This window comes from Microchirus variegatus, assembly GCF_963457635.1.
Source record: "Microchirus variegatus genome assembly, chromosome: 9".
NCBI lineage: Eukaryota > Metazoa > Chordata > Actinopteri > Pleuronectiformes > Soleidae > Microchirus > Microchirus variegatus.
In genome coordinates, this window is record NC_139810.1 from 25,840,639 (window position 1) to 25,854,158 (window position 13,520).

The 13,520-nt window shown below is 39.4% G+C and overlaps 2 protein-coding genes across 2 annotated transcripts in view; one reads left to right on the forward strand and one right to left on the reverse strand.

Annotated features, from left to right (window-relative positions):
* Positions 1-147, reverse strand: part of LOC310931406 (arf-GAP with coiled-coil, ANK repeat and PH domain-containing protein 3-like) — a 77,423-nt gene extending 77,276 nt beyond the window's left edge. Inside the window, exon 1 of the mRNA XM_083894543.1 lies at positions 76-147. Within this exon, the coding sequence (XP_083750669.1) occupies positions 76-122 (47 nt within the window). The 5' untranslated portion in view covers positions 123-147. The remainder of the gene's footprint in view (positions 1-75) is intronic.
* Positions 148-12,493: 12,346 nt separating this feature from the next.
* Positions 12,494-13,462, forward strand: LOC310932239 (P2Y purinoceptor 1; the record flags this gene model as incomplete). The annotated part of the gene is made up of 1 exon (XM_083895532.1): positions 12,494-13,462. The coding sequence occupies one exon, from the start codon at positions 12,494-12,496 to the stop codon at positions 13,460-13,462; it is 969 nt and encodes a 322-aa protein (XP_083751658.1).
* Positions 13,463-13,520: the final 58 nt, after the last annotated feature.

The window sequence follows — 13,520 nt, forward strand, 5'->3', positions numbered from 1 at the left end:
ATAACCCGCAAACACAATTTCGCAATTCAACACTTCTGAGACGTTAAATGAACCGGAGAGTTTCGTGTTTCTTACCTAAACCGGGGTGAATCTTTGATGCAGTCTTCAAAATCCACCGTCATTTTCTTAAGTTGGAGTAAAAAAAAAAAAAAAGACTTCAACGTGTTTAAAATGCGGGGTTCATCTCCCAGGTAGTTTTTTTAAAAAAACAGAGTATTTAGTTAGTATCCAGTTACAGTGAGTCTTGTCCCGCGTTGTCCTGCTCCTGCTGCTGCCCACTCTCCCCTCACTCTGCTCGGTCTGATCCGGTCTGAGGAGCCGCTGCACTCCTCCAGCAGCTCTGCACATCGTGCTGCCTTCACGTGCTCCACAGAAATGTCGGAAATTTTAAAACTCCATACGTTCGACTTACAGTAGGACCTGTGAGAGCAGTTCCAGAATCATAGTAAGTATTTAAAGTAATCGTATTGTGGAGTAAATGTTATATTTTCAGTTGTAAATGGAGAAACGGCAAAACTTTAATACAATAAGACATTTTAAGTTAAGCAAAGGAAAATCCATTTGGATTTTGGTGTTTTGGTTCTCAGAAATTATTGTTTATATATATTTTTTTAAATAAATAATTGTTGTTTTTCACTAAAATAGTAATACCAGATCAATATGAGTTAATATGATCAACCAAACACCACCAATTAAATTGTCACTGAAATTTTCTGTTTGCGCATGAATGCAACACATGCTCATCCCTCATCTTGAGTGCTGACGTCATGTTTAAATTCATTTGAATAAATGGAATGGATGTGAGTTAACTATTCTTTATGTTTTTGTACTTAAACAAACAAAAAATTGAGGATTTGAATTTCAGTCAATGCAGATCAAACGTCAAAATATCCATAAAGATTATTGGTGACTTGAACTATAATCCAGTTGTAATTATGAGGCCTTTCAATCCGTTAATCAAGTTCTCTTTCATTTTTAAATTCTCCACAGCTTGTATGGATCTTCTCTCTATCCCCACACAGATTCATACCACTTCCATCCATTACTTTCGCTCCTTTGCGTATAGTACGTTTTCAGTCTTATTGACCGTCGCACAAGCTGTGAAATCCATGTAATGTAAAAGCCATTTAATTCACTCACTTACAGTAATTCCCAAACACTTAAAATAAAACCTTTTAAAGGTTTAACACGATTCCAGGATAGCTGTAGTGCACCACTTCCCCCGTGCAGCTGTTAAACAAGAGTATCTTAAGTGCATCCACTGACCCAGAAAGGCTATTATTAATTCACAGGAAATAGGAAAGGCTGGAGAAGGAGCGCCTGCTTGGGATTTCACTGCAGGTTTTCATAGAGCGCCATTGTTCCTTCCCATCCCGGCTTTAAAAAGCCTGCAGCTCAGGACATGAATGAAGATGATCTCATCGACTCTCAGCGGAGGTGACTTGACTAAATGCTACAGTCATTCAAGGGAATCTCAAAGGGAAGACACAGTATAGTGTTTCCTCCTTACATAACAAACAAATACTGTTGAACGTTGATTCTGCTAATAGTCAAAAAAGGGAATATAAAACCAAGCAGGATCATCATAAGCCTGTGGCACTTAAAAGCAAGCGGTCCACCAGAACAGGCCATGTCCATTCTTTTTGGACAAAAAACAGCAGTTTGGTCAGTCACGTGACGCCGTCTCCTCCTCTGCTTCATCCCAAGTTTCTTTTACTAATACGAGATACGAGCTCCAAGAGCTTCTTGGTCAGTGAAACTGCCGAGTCAGCGGCTGGCTTCACTTAAAATCCTGGAGAAACTATTGTTATCTGGCATGACGGTGCAGTATGGTGGCCTGGCAGCTCCGAATCTGCTTTACTTTGTCTAACAAATTATGTAAAAGCTTGAACCTGATGCTGTTTTGGATTTTTTTCGCAGCTGCACAGACACCCGTTGTTTTAAATACTTTTAATATATTGCCAAACAACAATATATGCAACAACAATAATCCCATCCAATAATATCCACCTATAACTGACTTATTCTTAGAGAGTGATGCATCTCTGCACTTTCTATTTATTGTTACTTTATTGTTTGAGTATGTTCTTGTAATGTTTTAATCAGTTTGTACAGGCTGTTTTGGGTATTTTTCATAGTTTTATGTGTTTAATTTTTGGAAAAACTTATTTTATTTATTTGTGGAGATATAAAAACCCTGCATTACACATTGAGAGTGTTTTAACGATGGTCAGCTGACCTAACTGTTGTGAACCAATGTGTAGGATTTAGTGCCATCTAGGGGGCATGTTGCATATTGCATCCTGCTGCTTATTCAAGTGTATTATAAGAAACTGCAGTGGTCTTCACGTCCATTCTGGGCTACTGTACAAACATATTGTTACGACATCCGTCCCCAACATCCAACATACTGGACCTTTAACCCTTAGTGCTCACACAGCACAGGTCAGTGCCGCAGGTGCACCCTCGGGAATAACAACACAACTCCTTATATGGACATCCTGGAGCGTGTGTTTATAGGTCACACCTTCAAGATTCACAAAATGCATATTATTTTCTTTCACGTGTTGTTGAACCAAAGTTATGATTCATTTTATGTCGCATACTTTTTTTTTTTGTAGTGATAATTGTGCAAAAGTCACAAAATAGAGCCTTTTTATTTGATTTTTGTTGCTAAAAACAAGGCAACAGACCTCGGAACTTTTGATTTGTATTTCCAAATATCACAAATTCAGTCCAATTCCAAAAAATTTTTAGTAGTTATTTTATATAGTTGGTGAAAATATAATTTAAAAAAAAAAAGGTTTTCATCCAATTGCCTATAGGTTGTGCTGAAAAAAGGATATACTGGCACTCTATACTGCACATTCTTATAGCCTCTGTATATATTTAAACATAGTTCTGTGTTCTCAGACTTCTTTGTCCTCAGAGGAAAGAACACCAATGTCTTTGCAGTCAGTAAGAGTGTGGCTATCATTATTGTCTATCATATCAATAAGGTTGTGCACGGACCTGTGGCTCCTGTGGCGTCAGACTCGGTCAGAGAGACGACCATGCCCTGTCAAAACACGCGCAGAGAGAAGCTGTCGACTCACATTTCGGCAGCCGCTCTCGTGGCAGACGCACACACACGCACTACGACTGCAGCGTTGAATCACAGGGAGAGAGGAGATGTGTGGGTCTCAGGGAGGGTGACCTACTTTAGCTCCCCTCTTTGGTCTGTTGGAGAGAGAGAGAGAGCAGTGAGAAGCCATGCTGCTGCTGCTGCTGCTGAGCACACAGTATGTAATGGCATCTCTTTTGACTGCAGGTGTGAGGTGCAGAAGCTCAATAATGCTGTGTATTATGTGCGTATGCGTCTTCTCACTACACTACACAATATTAATGGTACCGACACTGTCCTCGAAACATATTATAAAAGAAAAATCCATAAAAACTGGATGGTTCTATGATGTTTTCTTTTGTGCAGATTAAAAAAAATAAGACGTGGGACTTTATGCACCAGGTGTTATTGAACTGTTTTTCATTTTGGATTGAGCCAGACCGTTTCCTCTTTTCATTCTTCTTCTTCTTCTGGGCCTGAGCTTTGTTTCCAGCATGCAGACATACACATGGTACTGATATTCCAATCCAGCTCTTGGCAAGATGGTTGAATAAAAAGTATTTTCCCAAAAGAAACTGAACTATGTTTTTAAAAGCTTTAAAGGGGGTTTAAAAAGTTATAGAACTTAAATAAGTTATACTGTGTGTGCGCCTGTTATTGTCAATGAGCACATCAGCTGTCAAGAACATACTGTACTCATCATGAAGAGGAGCAGCAGCAGCGGGGTCAGTAGATGTTTTGACCTTTGGCTCCACTGTGTCAGAACAGCACCACAGGCCCAGATCCTTATCCGCTGTGCTGGAGAGTTCTTCAAAAGACTACAGAGTTCTGCCAGGGAGACGAGTGGCGGGATCTCATAAAGTGTGGACAAGGGTCAGCGCTGGGTCAGAGCTGGAGGAGAAACAGAGGGAAGTCCTTTCTCCATCAGCTCAAATGATTGATTGAGAGATGATTTTTATGTTGTATTCACAAAAGAACAACAACAATCACAGTTTGAGCACTCGAGTACACAACCGGGACATTCTCCTTAGTTTAAACACAGCACGACAGAAAACGTGTTTTTCCCCTGCGCTTCAATTTTTTGGGGTTGGAAAAGTATGACATGAGCTGCAGGCATGTTTTGTCTCTGTTTGACGGATTCTAAATACAAACTGATAACAACTTCAGAGTAAATACATAACTTTATTACAAGATAAGGGAATTCACTGATGCTTCATAAATTGATAAACATCAAAACAGTCGAAGTGCGTTTGTATTCGTTACCTCTCTTTATGACCTTTTCTGGAATAAACACTGTCCTGGTCCTGATGGAGAAGAAAACCTGGAGGAACTGGTTAAGTTTAGGTATCAGATTTTAATTACAGTTAGGGATTAACTGGTTATGGTTAAGGTTAGGGATATTGCTTTGTTTAGGCTGTCCAGATGAACGGAAGTCAATGTGAGTCCTTAAAAGGGAACAGCAGCATAAACCTGTGTGTCCTTGTGAGAACGCCTCCTCATGTGCTTCAAAGCTGCATCACATCCTGAGGAATCATTGAGGCTGCCGTTGCTAAGCGATGGCTCGGTGCCGCTGATAAAGGTTGGATTAGGGAATCCTGCAGACGATCACAGGAGCCGACTCCTATTTGAGGTGCGAGACCCCAGTGCACCTCCTGTAATCCACACCGAGGCACCTGCACCAAAATAACACAACTATGACACTTATTTCACCCTCTTAAGTCAAGACAAAAGATTCATATTCATTTTCGTTTTCTCTAACACTTTGTACATGTATGGGACCATATTAAATGATATTCACGGGCTGATTAAATTACCGATTTGATAATTGATCATTTTGGATTTAAACTTCAAAATGAAACTTAAAATTTATTTCATTTCATCCATAAAATGAGTCCTTTGTCCAATAATCCAAACTTAAAAGTTTTATGTTATTGAAATAAAAACAGACAAACAGTCATTAACGGGTGCTGGAAAATTCTCAACTTTATTCTCACTTTTCATTTCTGTTTGTACAGTTAAATAATTTAATCTGGAACATTGTACATGGCTTTCTTTTCATTTACATTTAGTCTTGAGTTCTAAAATAACTGTTGCTGTTCTTTCTGCCACTGTCCACTAACATAGTACTGAGACTCATACATTGTTTTAAGTTTTTATTCCCAATAAAAAAAACATCTAAATCTATCTATTTTTACACTTTTGTTTTATACAGAGGCTAGAAAACAACAAAGAAGCACCTGCAGGTTACATTTTCCTACATCAAGTCTATGGTTGTATCTGCCAAATACAATGCTGCCGCCTAGTGGCGATTAACAGAACATGTATCACACGGTGAAGAACATCCTCTTATACTGACTTTGCCTTTGTTTGTGTATTTAACTCTGTGAAAAACACAAGAAGAAATGTTGAATATCAGAGACTGTGCAGAGACTGAAGTGAAGTGACAGTTGAAGACAAACTTACTGAAGAAGAACTGCTGGTATTGCTCCGATTATCTGTGGTTACGTCATCTTCTGCTCTGACTGCAGGCCTCGATGCTCGGAGCAGGTATTTAGGTACATGCTGAAAGAAAAAGAAAAAAATCAATCAATCAATACAATGGAAGCTGATGACGAAAGGATCACAAACAACATAGACGGAAGCTTCAGGGTATTTTTAAGCTCTCAAAACTTCACACTCACAGACCCAAACACATGCAGCGGATGACTTTACAACAATTAAAGAAACTCGGAGAGAAAGATAGAATTAATAAGTTTGAATGATGGATCCCAAACTGGGTAAAGGGGCGTAGGGTTGATGAATACAACCAAAACTACCAGAACACAAAAACAAGGAAATAAGACAAGGCAAACAAACATTTTATTTAAAAAAAATTGCCTTGTTTTATCACATATTATGTATGGCTAGTAGTATGTATTCTTTAATTGGAGCCTATACTGATTTTCCTTGACTGTTATTGTTGTTTTGTTCATGTTATTTGTCACCTTTTATTATTCAGTATTTTGTCTTATTCCACTGACCTGCCTCATGGTTCAAAGTTCACGGTTGACGGTCACACGGGACCAGCAGAGATAAATGCCAACGCGAACTACAGATGTGTCTACATGTGTATATATTCATTCATGTGAAATGCTGTTTAGTATAGAATAAATACACCACAATGTATCAAAAACAAACCTGCAACTGTACTAAAAACCAAAAAAACTACTTCTACTCCTGCTAATAATTAAAACACTACGCGATCTCGCCGACATGCTGCCACAGAAAATGAGTGTGCAGTCGGTCGTATGGCTGCGTTGCATGCACCTGTACTAAAGTTAAGCAGGAAACGCGGTTATGTGCCACAGCAGTGTATTTACAGTGACTGGTTTGAATGTTATTTAATAGCCCTCTCACCATCTGAATGACTATGAAGAAAGGGGTAAATTTGCTATGGTTTAATAGGGGAAATTCTACACTTCTAAAGGAAGAATAAATATCAGTTATATTGATAGTCCCACAAGAAAAATTGTAGTGAGAAAAGAAACCTGCACTAAATATTAACTAGAAATCAACAGGAATCTAACATCTATCAGATTAATGTACAGCAAACAATGTGAATTCATATTAAAGTTAAACCGAACTTTTTGTTTTAAGCGTGTTTACGTTTTTATTTCGGATAAAAACTGACAGTGTCACATTTGTGGACTTTTGTCCTCATTTATCACGTTCCGCTTCTCCAGAGGACACAGCCTCCATCTCAGAGCAGAGAAAGTTACACGATTTGAAAGCTAATTTTTGAAACACTTGGACTTTAAAGTTCCTCTGTCGCACAAAAGGAGTAAACAGATTTGTTTATTATGTCTGGTTACTTAACAGAGGCGTGTGTGAGGACACTGGAAATATCTCCAGTGGATCAACTGGTGTTTTATGTTTTTTGTTGTTGTTGCTGTAGTTGAAAGGTTTAACTTAAATTGTACCACTATCTCCAATAAAGTGTTCACCACGAGCTGTCTGGAAAATAAAAACAGATGGTGTGCAACGTTAAACTGACCAAGGATGTTTGTGGCCGAGGACTCGGCTCGTCTCTGGCTCTGTTCCGGAGCCTCGTGCTGCGTCGTCGCACTGACAAGCCGCTCGCGTGAGTCAAGGTCGAAGGTCGAAGGCGACTGCTGGTAGACTCCGTGTCATCGACTTCAGCGAGAAGGTCTGAAAGTTCTCCATCACTGATCTCTTCCACCATGGAGGCGTCGTCTGTACGGAGACAATTTTGAAAAGTCAAGTTTCAATGCTTATTATTAATAAAAACATCTGGATCGTGTTCAACATCAAAGACAAACTTACACCTCTACATATGCCTGGTTTCTTCATAACAATGTTGGCATTATTTAAAGAGAATTTCACAAAAATTTGATTTTAGCTGCATGAAAAATGAAAAAAATAAAAGGTTTGTATTTATTCTGAAGAGTTTAAAGCTGGGGACTGCACTTGCTGCTTTATGATTTATATACATCTACAATAACTTCACAGTTTCACCTGTATGAGGAGGAATGGCTGCACAGTCTGGACAAACCCAGTCACCTTCAGGAGATGTGCTTACCGCTGGCGTCAAGCAGTCCATATGATACCTGTAAACACAAAGTACAACTACTGCTTCGTGATTAAATAACTCACACTATCATTATACACTCCATACGCAGTCAGCAGGTTTCTGATCAACATGATGATACGTCTCCGCTCCTGCATGGCCAAAACAGAGAGGCTGAGGTCGAGCTTCTTACCTCAGGCCATCAGAATGCTGAACTCTCAACCACCCACGTGAATACAGCACACACACAACACACACAAATCCACATTGCTGCTATATTGGATATTGAACATATTGAACATTGTGCATTTGATCCGTATTTTATTGCATCTTACTGCTTTTATTTTTTATTCTTGTGTATTGTGAATATTTTTATATTTATCTGGGAATTATTCTAAATTTAAATTGTATTTTATTTTTTATTTTATGTTTTTTATTTTTACTCTACTTTACTTTATCTTATTTGATTTTATTTTATTAGTGCTTCACAGTTGCACAGAGGGGCTTGTTTTGCAATGTCATTTCACTGGGGTGTACTTGTACATCCACGTGACAAATAAAAATCTTGAATCTTGAATCTTGAAACTTGAATGAAGTTATTTCATAGTCTGTATTAGATTCTGGAGGAGGAACCTTATATGAAAATGCCGTGAGGTGAAGTGAATCCATACCCTGAATCACAGCTCACGCACACTAGCAGCCGTTGCCTGCGGTCACTGCGTCCACATTCCTCGCAGATGACAGCATCGCTCGCCTGCTCTTCATCATCACTGTCCCTTTTCACTGCTTTTACTTTGATCTGCAGAAGCGGCACAAACTGTTAGAGCTGCCGGCACAGTGTTCACACACGTTACCTAAAAGACTCTGCAGAGTAAGCTCCCCTCCCACACAGCGAGTGATTATTACCTCTGCCTGAACGTCCCCTCCGCGACGCTGCCTTTGGTGGATGACGGCAAAACTGATCCGGTCCACTGGGCATGTGTTGGCAGTCTGAGGATGGGGACAGAGAGATAAAATGTAAAGGAAAAAACAAACAAATCCATTAAGGTTAATGCAGCTCAGCCTAGTAAAGTATTGTTTTAGAATAAGTATTACACATAAGAAAAGAATCTAAACTAGGGCTCACAACAATGCTCTGACACCAACCCTAAATAAAACAACAGTCTGTAAAAGACTGTAAAATGCCATGTAAAAAGCATATTTTGATTATTATCATAACCTGAATAAGGTCCTACACAGAATAAGAAATAATCAGATGTGAAGCATTCTGACTTAACATTACAATCATAATCAGATGATGGGCTGTAACATGTAAACAGAGATATCAATATCATAATCAAACATCACAGTGACCTATTGGGATGCAACAATTCAATCATTACTGAATTTTCTACTAACTGACAAACAAATTAATTGTTAGTCCTTTTGGACTCATTAGGACGTTGTCATTTTCAAGTTTAGCAAATACTGAACACAGCCATTTTCTGACTTACTGATTAATGGAGAAAATAATCTAATAATAGTCATTTGAAGCGATTATGTCCCAAACTGAATGGGGACAATAGAAGGGCAGCAACTGACATTTTTCATTGAATATAACTGATTATATTCTCGAGCAGTTGTAAACTAAACTAAACTCTAAATGACTTCATCCTGAAATATTATAATTTATAATAACCACAAATATTCAGTTTACTGTACAAGCGAAGCAAAGGAATAAGAAGATCAAAAGTTAATTCATTATCAATTCATCACTGTTGGCCTTTACAATAATGTGAATGTTGGTGTCCATGTATAATGAGTGATTAATCTGCTGCACAGCTGACATGATTGAGTGATACCTTAATTAGGACACAATTAAAATACAATATTAAGTGATATCGAGCATTAACAACAAGTCTTATTTAATGCATTTTCTATATAATATAAGCTGATTCCTGAAGACAGCTGTGGGGCCATTTTTGAGTTATGAGCTCAAACAGTCACACAGATTAAATGATGATAGGTAATAATCTTTTGCTGCAGTTTTGCCTGAAGAGTTGTGTTAATTAATTAGTTTCATAGTGAAAAGCATTACCTGGGACCACTGAAGAATACAGTCAAGACAGAAGACATGGTGGCACTTCTCCAGAGAGCCCACAGTCTGCTGCTCAAAGTCACTCAGACAGATGTGACATTTATCCGCTGTTTCCATGTTTGAGTTCGTACTCAAAACTAACTTTGGATTCAATGTTTTAATGGTTTGACCGTAATTAAATGTGCCAAATTTGATATTTGAGAATATGGGCAAACGGCGAATGCTCCGAAATAAGGACCAATTACAAAATACATTTAAATGAAGTCAATTTTTTAGTTTGTTGACACCCAGTGAGCTAGCTTAGCTTAGCCGGTAGCTAACAACATGATGATTGTTTTACGCGCTCCCTTAAATAAAGTCACTGGGCTTGAGTGACACTGTTTCCTGTTATTGGTTTACAATCCTACTAATGTTTATTTTTTACATTGTATGGGTAATAATTTACGTTAAATAGGCTGAAAGAATGAATGAATAGCGAGCACTTTTTTTGTCCAACAGTGTTCAGTTCGTCTTCTTCCGTAGCCAACGTTACGAAGGTTTATACCGCCACCTGCTGTGTCGGGGTGGGATCAACCGTCGCCTCAACCACTATTTTAATCACTGTAGGTCAAAAACAGATTGCGACAATTGTTCTAAATGCTTTACTGCTGTGGTATATACAATGTGAATAATTTTTGCATGAAAAACAACTATAGTCACAATAAATTGAGTTGTTGTAACAGTATGAAGAGCTCTGGAAGAACCAAGTTCAAAGGCTCCCTGTCATTTGTGTATTTACCTTTATCTAAGAGCCCAATACATCAAAGTCTGAATGATTATGTGAAGAATTTAGTTTTTAGAGTTAGAACATGCATATATTATTTATGATTATGATGTATTCTTTTGAATACACTGGATTGACTGTGTCTTTATTGCTATCCAAATGTTAATAGCAATCATATTACCAACACTGCTGGTAAAAGTAAAAGTCACAAATTATATAGAACACAATATATATATATATACCAGAACAGGGTGGACAAAATGAAAAGAATACATGTCAAAGCACATCAGTCCCTCCCCAAGCTTTTAACCTGTCATTTAATGATAGAGCAAATGCAATGTAGTCTCTTTGTGGTCCAGTCATGGCGTGGACGTGACGGGTGACGTCAAACCTCCAGTGAGCAAACTAAGATGAGGGAAAGCATGGACACCTCCTCGCTGTACGTAAATAAATAAATAAGAAGGGTTATTTTAGACAGGGTCTTTTAGACGCATTTTTTTTTTAATTCAACACCATCCACTGCCCATTTTCTTTTGTTTAAGCCACAATATATTTTGTATACTACATATTTGCCACCTTTGTTAAATACATTTTTAATTCCCACCTCCTTATTTATAATGTTAATATCAAAAACAGACATTTATTTTAAATTACATAAATAATAGGGTGGACAACTAATAAAAATTTGTGCCAGGAGCCGTTTTGGCCACTGCTATTTGTAATTATGGCCAAATGTCTTATTATTACTGTTATAAAAACCTTGCTACTAAACATATTATATTCCATCACCTTGCTGGAAGCTGTGCCTCAGCTACACACTGTGTGTAAAAGACGGTGAGGTCGTGAGCCATGTTTTCATTATAACATGATATTAAGTGGGGGCCGTATGCATGTGGCCCCCCCTGGGCCGCCAGTTTGAGACCCCTGATTTCAGGACTCCCTGTTTTATGTATTTCACATTCGAGCTGATTTTGTGGGTTCTTTGTGTGCATAAAATAAATTACGTGCAATTTATTCAAAAAAATACAAAATAAAATGGCATCATCCACTTTAGAAAACCTTTTGGCTACTCCCACTTTAGGACAATTTGATAATTGTAGAAAAGCAGAATTGGCTGAAATAGCAAACCACTTCTAGATTCCATTTTCAAAGCCCATTCTTCAAAAGGGAAAGTCCTCAGAGACAAAAGTGAGGTTGATGAACATATAAAAACCCTGTTGATATTTCTCTGTAGCTACATCTGGCATCAGATTTGAGGTGCGAGTAAAAGTCTGCAAATGGAAGCCCAGGAGGAAGAGAGTCATCAAGCACAACTATATAAAAAAAATAAAATTAAAAAAAAGGAAACTGAAGCTCAAAGCCACACAGACTGCATGCATACATTATGTCTCATGGTGTGGTTTCCTGCCCCAGAACACAGACAGGAAATTAGAGTGAAGATCAGCGTTTAGCATTTCCAAAAGCAGCTGCTCAGTGACAGCAGAGCCACAACACGGTGTGTGTGAGCGCGTGTTGTTAACCTGTTCACCTTTAGACATCAACCAGAGACCATCAATACATTATACGGTAAGTTATTTGATTTATTTATTTCAGTCCAAATAGTCTTCATTTGTATTACCCTGCATGAATGGGTTTAGTTTGTGTTAAGCGTTACAAGACAATTATAATAAATCTTAATTTAGGGACAAATTAGAAATGTGGTGAAAACATCTCCTTCATTACTGTGTTAGTGTTAGCAAAAGTGTAAGAAATACATTTAAGAAATTACCTTAGGGAAATGTTTTTGCTTTTTAAAATCAGATGAGTAAAGTATTACTTTCCATGGTTGAGTTAAAGTGGAAAAAGTCTGAATGGAAACACTTCTCTGTTGCTACAGAGGACGGGGTGTGATGCAGCAGCAGCAGCTTGTGTGAAGATCAACCTACGCTCTCTCTCTGGCTTTCATTTGACTTCATTCACAAAACACAAACACTGGAATCTGCCATGATGAACATCACAGACTTTGGCTGCAGCATCCCTTCAGTCGAGTTCCAGTACTACCTCTTTCCGGTGGTCTACATCCTGGCTTTAGTCGTCGGTCTGCCCGGAAATCTGGCTGCGCTCTTCGCCTTCACCTTCAAGATCACCCCTCGCACGGCCTTCAGTGTGTACATCAGTAACCTGGCTCTGGCAGACATCATCATCCTCTGCACTCTGCCCTTCCGAATCCACTACCACCTCAACAGGAACGACTGGGTGTTTGGGGACGTCGCCTGCCGCATCACGGGGATCCTGTTCTACGCCAACATCTACCTGAGCATCTGTTTCATGACGTGCATCTGCGTGGACCGCTACATGGCCACGGTCCATCCGCACACCTATCTGAGGATGCGGCGGCCCTGGGGCTCGCTGGCCGTGAGCGCGGCGCTCTGGTGCGTCGCCATAGTGGCGATGCTCGTCTTTGTCCTCATGGGACCTCTGGAAACCAACGTGGACGAGTCTGGCAGCCACAGCTGCTTTGAGAACTTCGCCAAGCACGAGTGGGACACGCGGTTGAGGACGTACAGCCTGCTTAGCCTGATCTTCTGCTCCCTGCTGCCGTCCGCGATCATCCTGGTGTGCTACCCACTGGCTGTGAGGCGCATCTCCATGATCCGGTCAAAAACAGCCCAAAGGGCTGTGAGGGTCATTTACATCATCCTGGCGATCACGCTGCTCTGCTTCCTGCCCAACCATGTGGTCTACTTGTTGCACCTACTGCGACGCATGGACGTCATCAAGAGCTGCGCCTCTGCCAACCACATCTATGTGGCCAGGCGGGTCACCATGGCCCTCGTCACCCTCAACACGTGCCTGGACCCCGTGCTTTACTATGTCACCACCCGCCACTGCAAGTGGAAGCGTTTAAACCTGAGGTGTCTGTGTAAACGGATTCAGAAGAGAACCGGTGTTTATACCATCGCAGTGAGTTGAGTGATCTGAGAAATAAATAAAAAAAAAAACCTCATGTAAATATAAATGATTCTTTGTT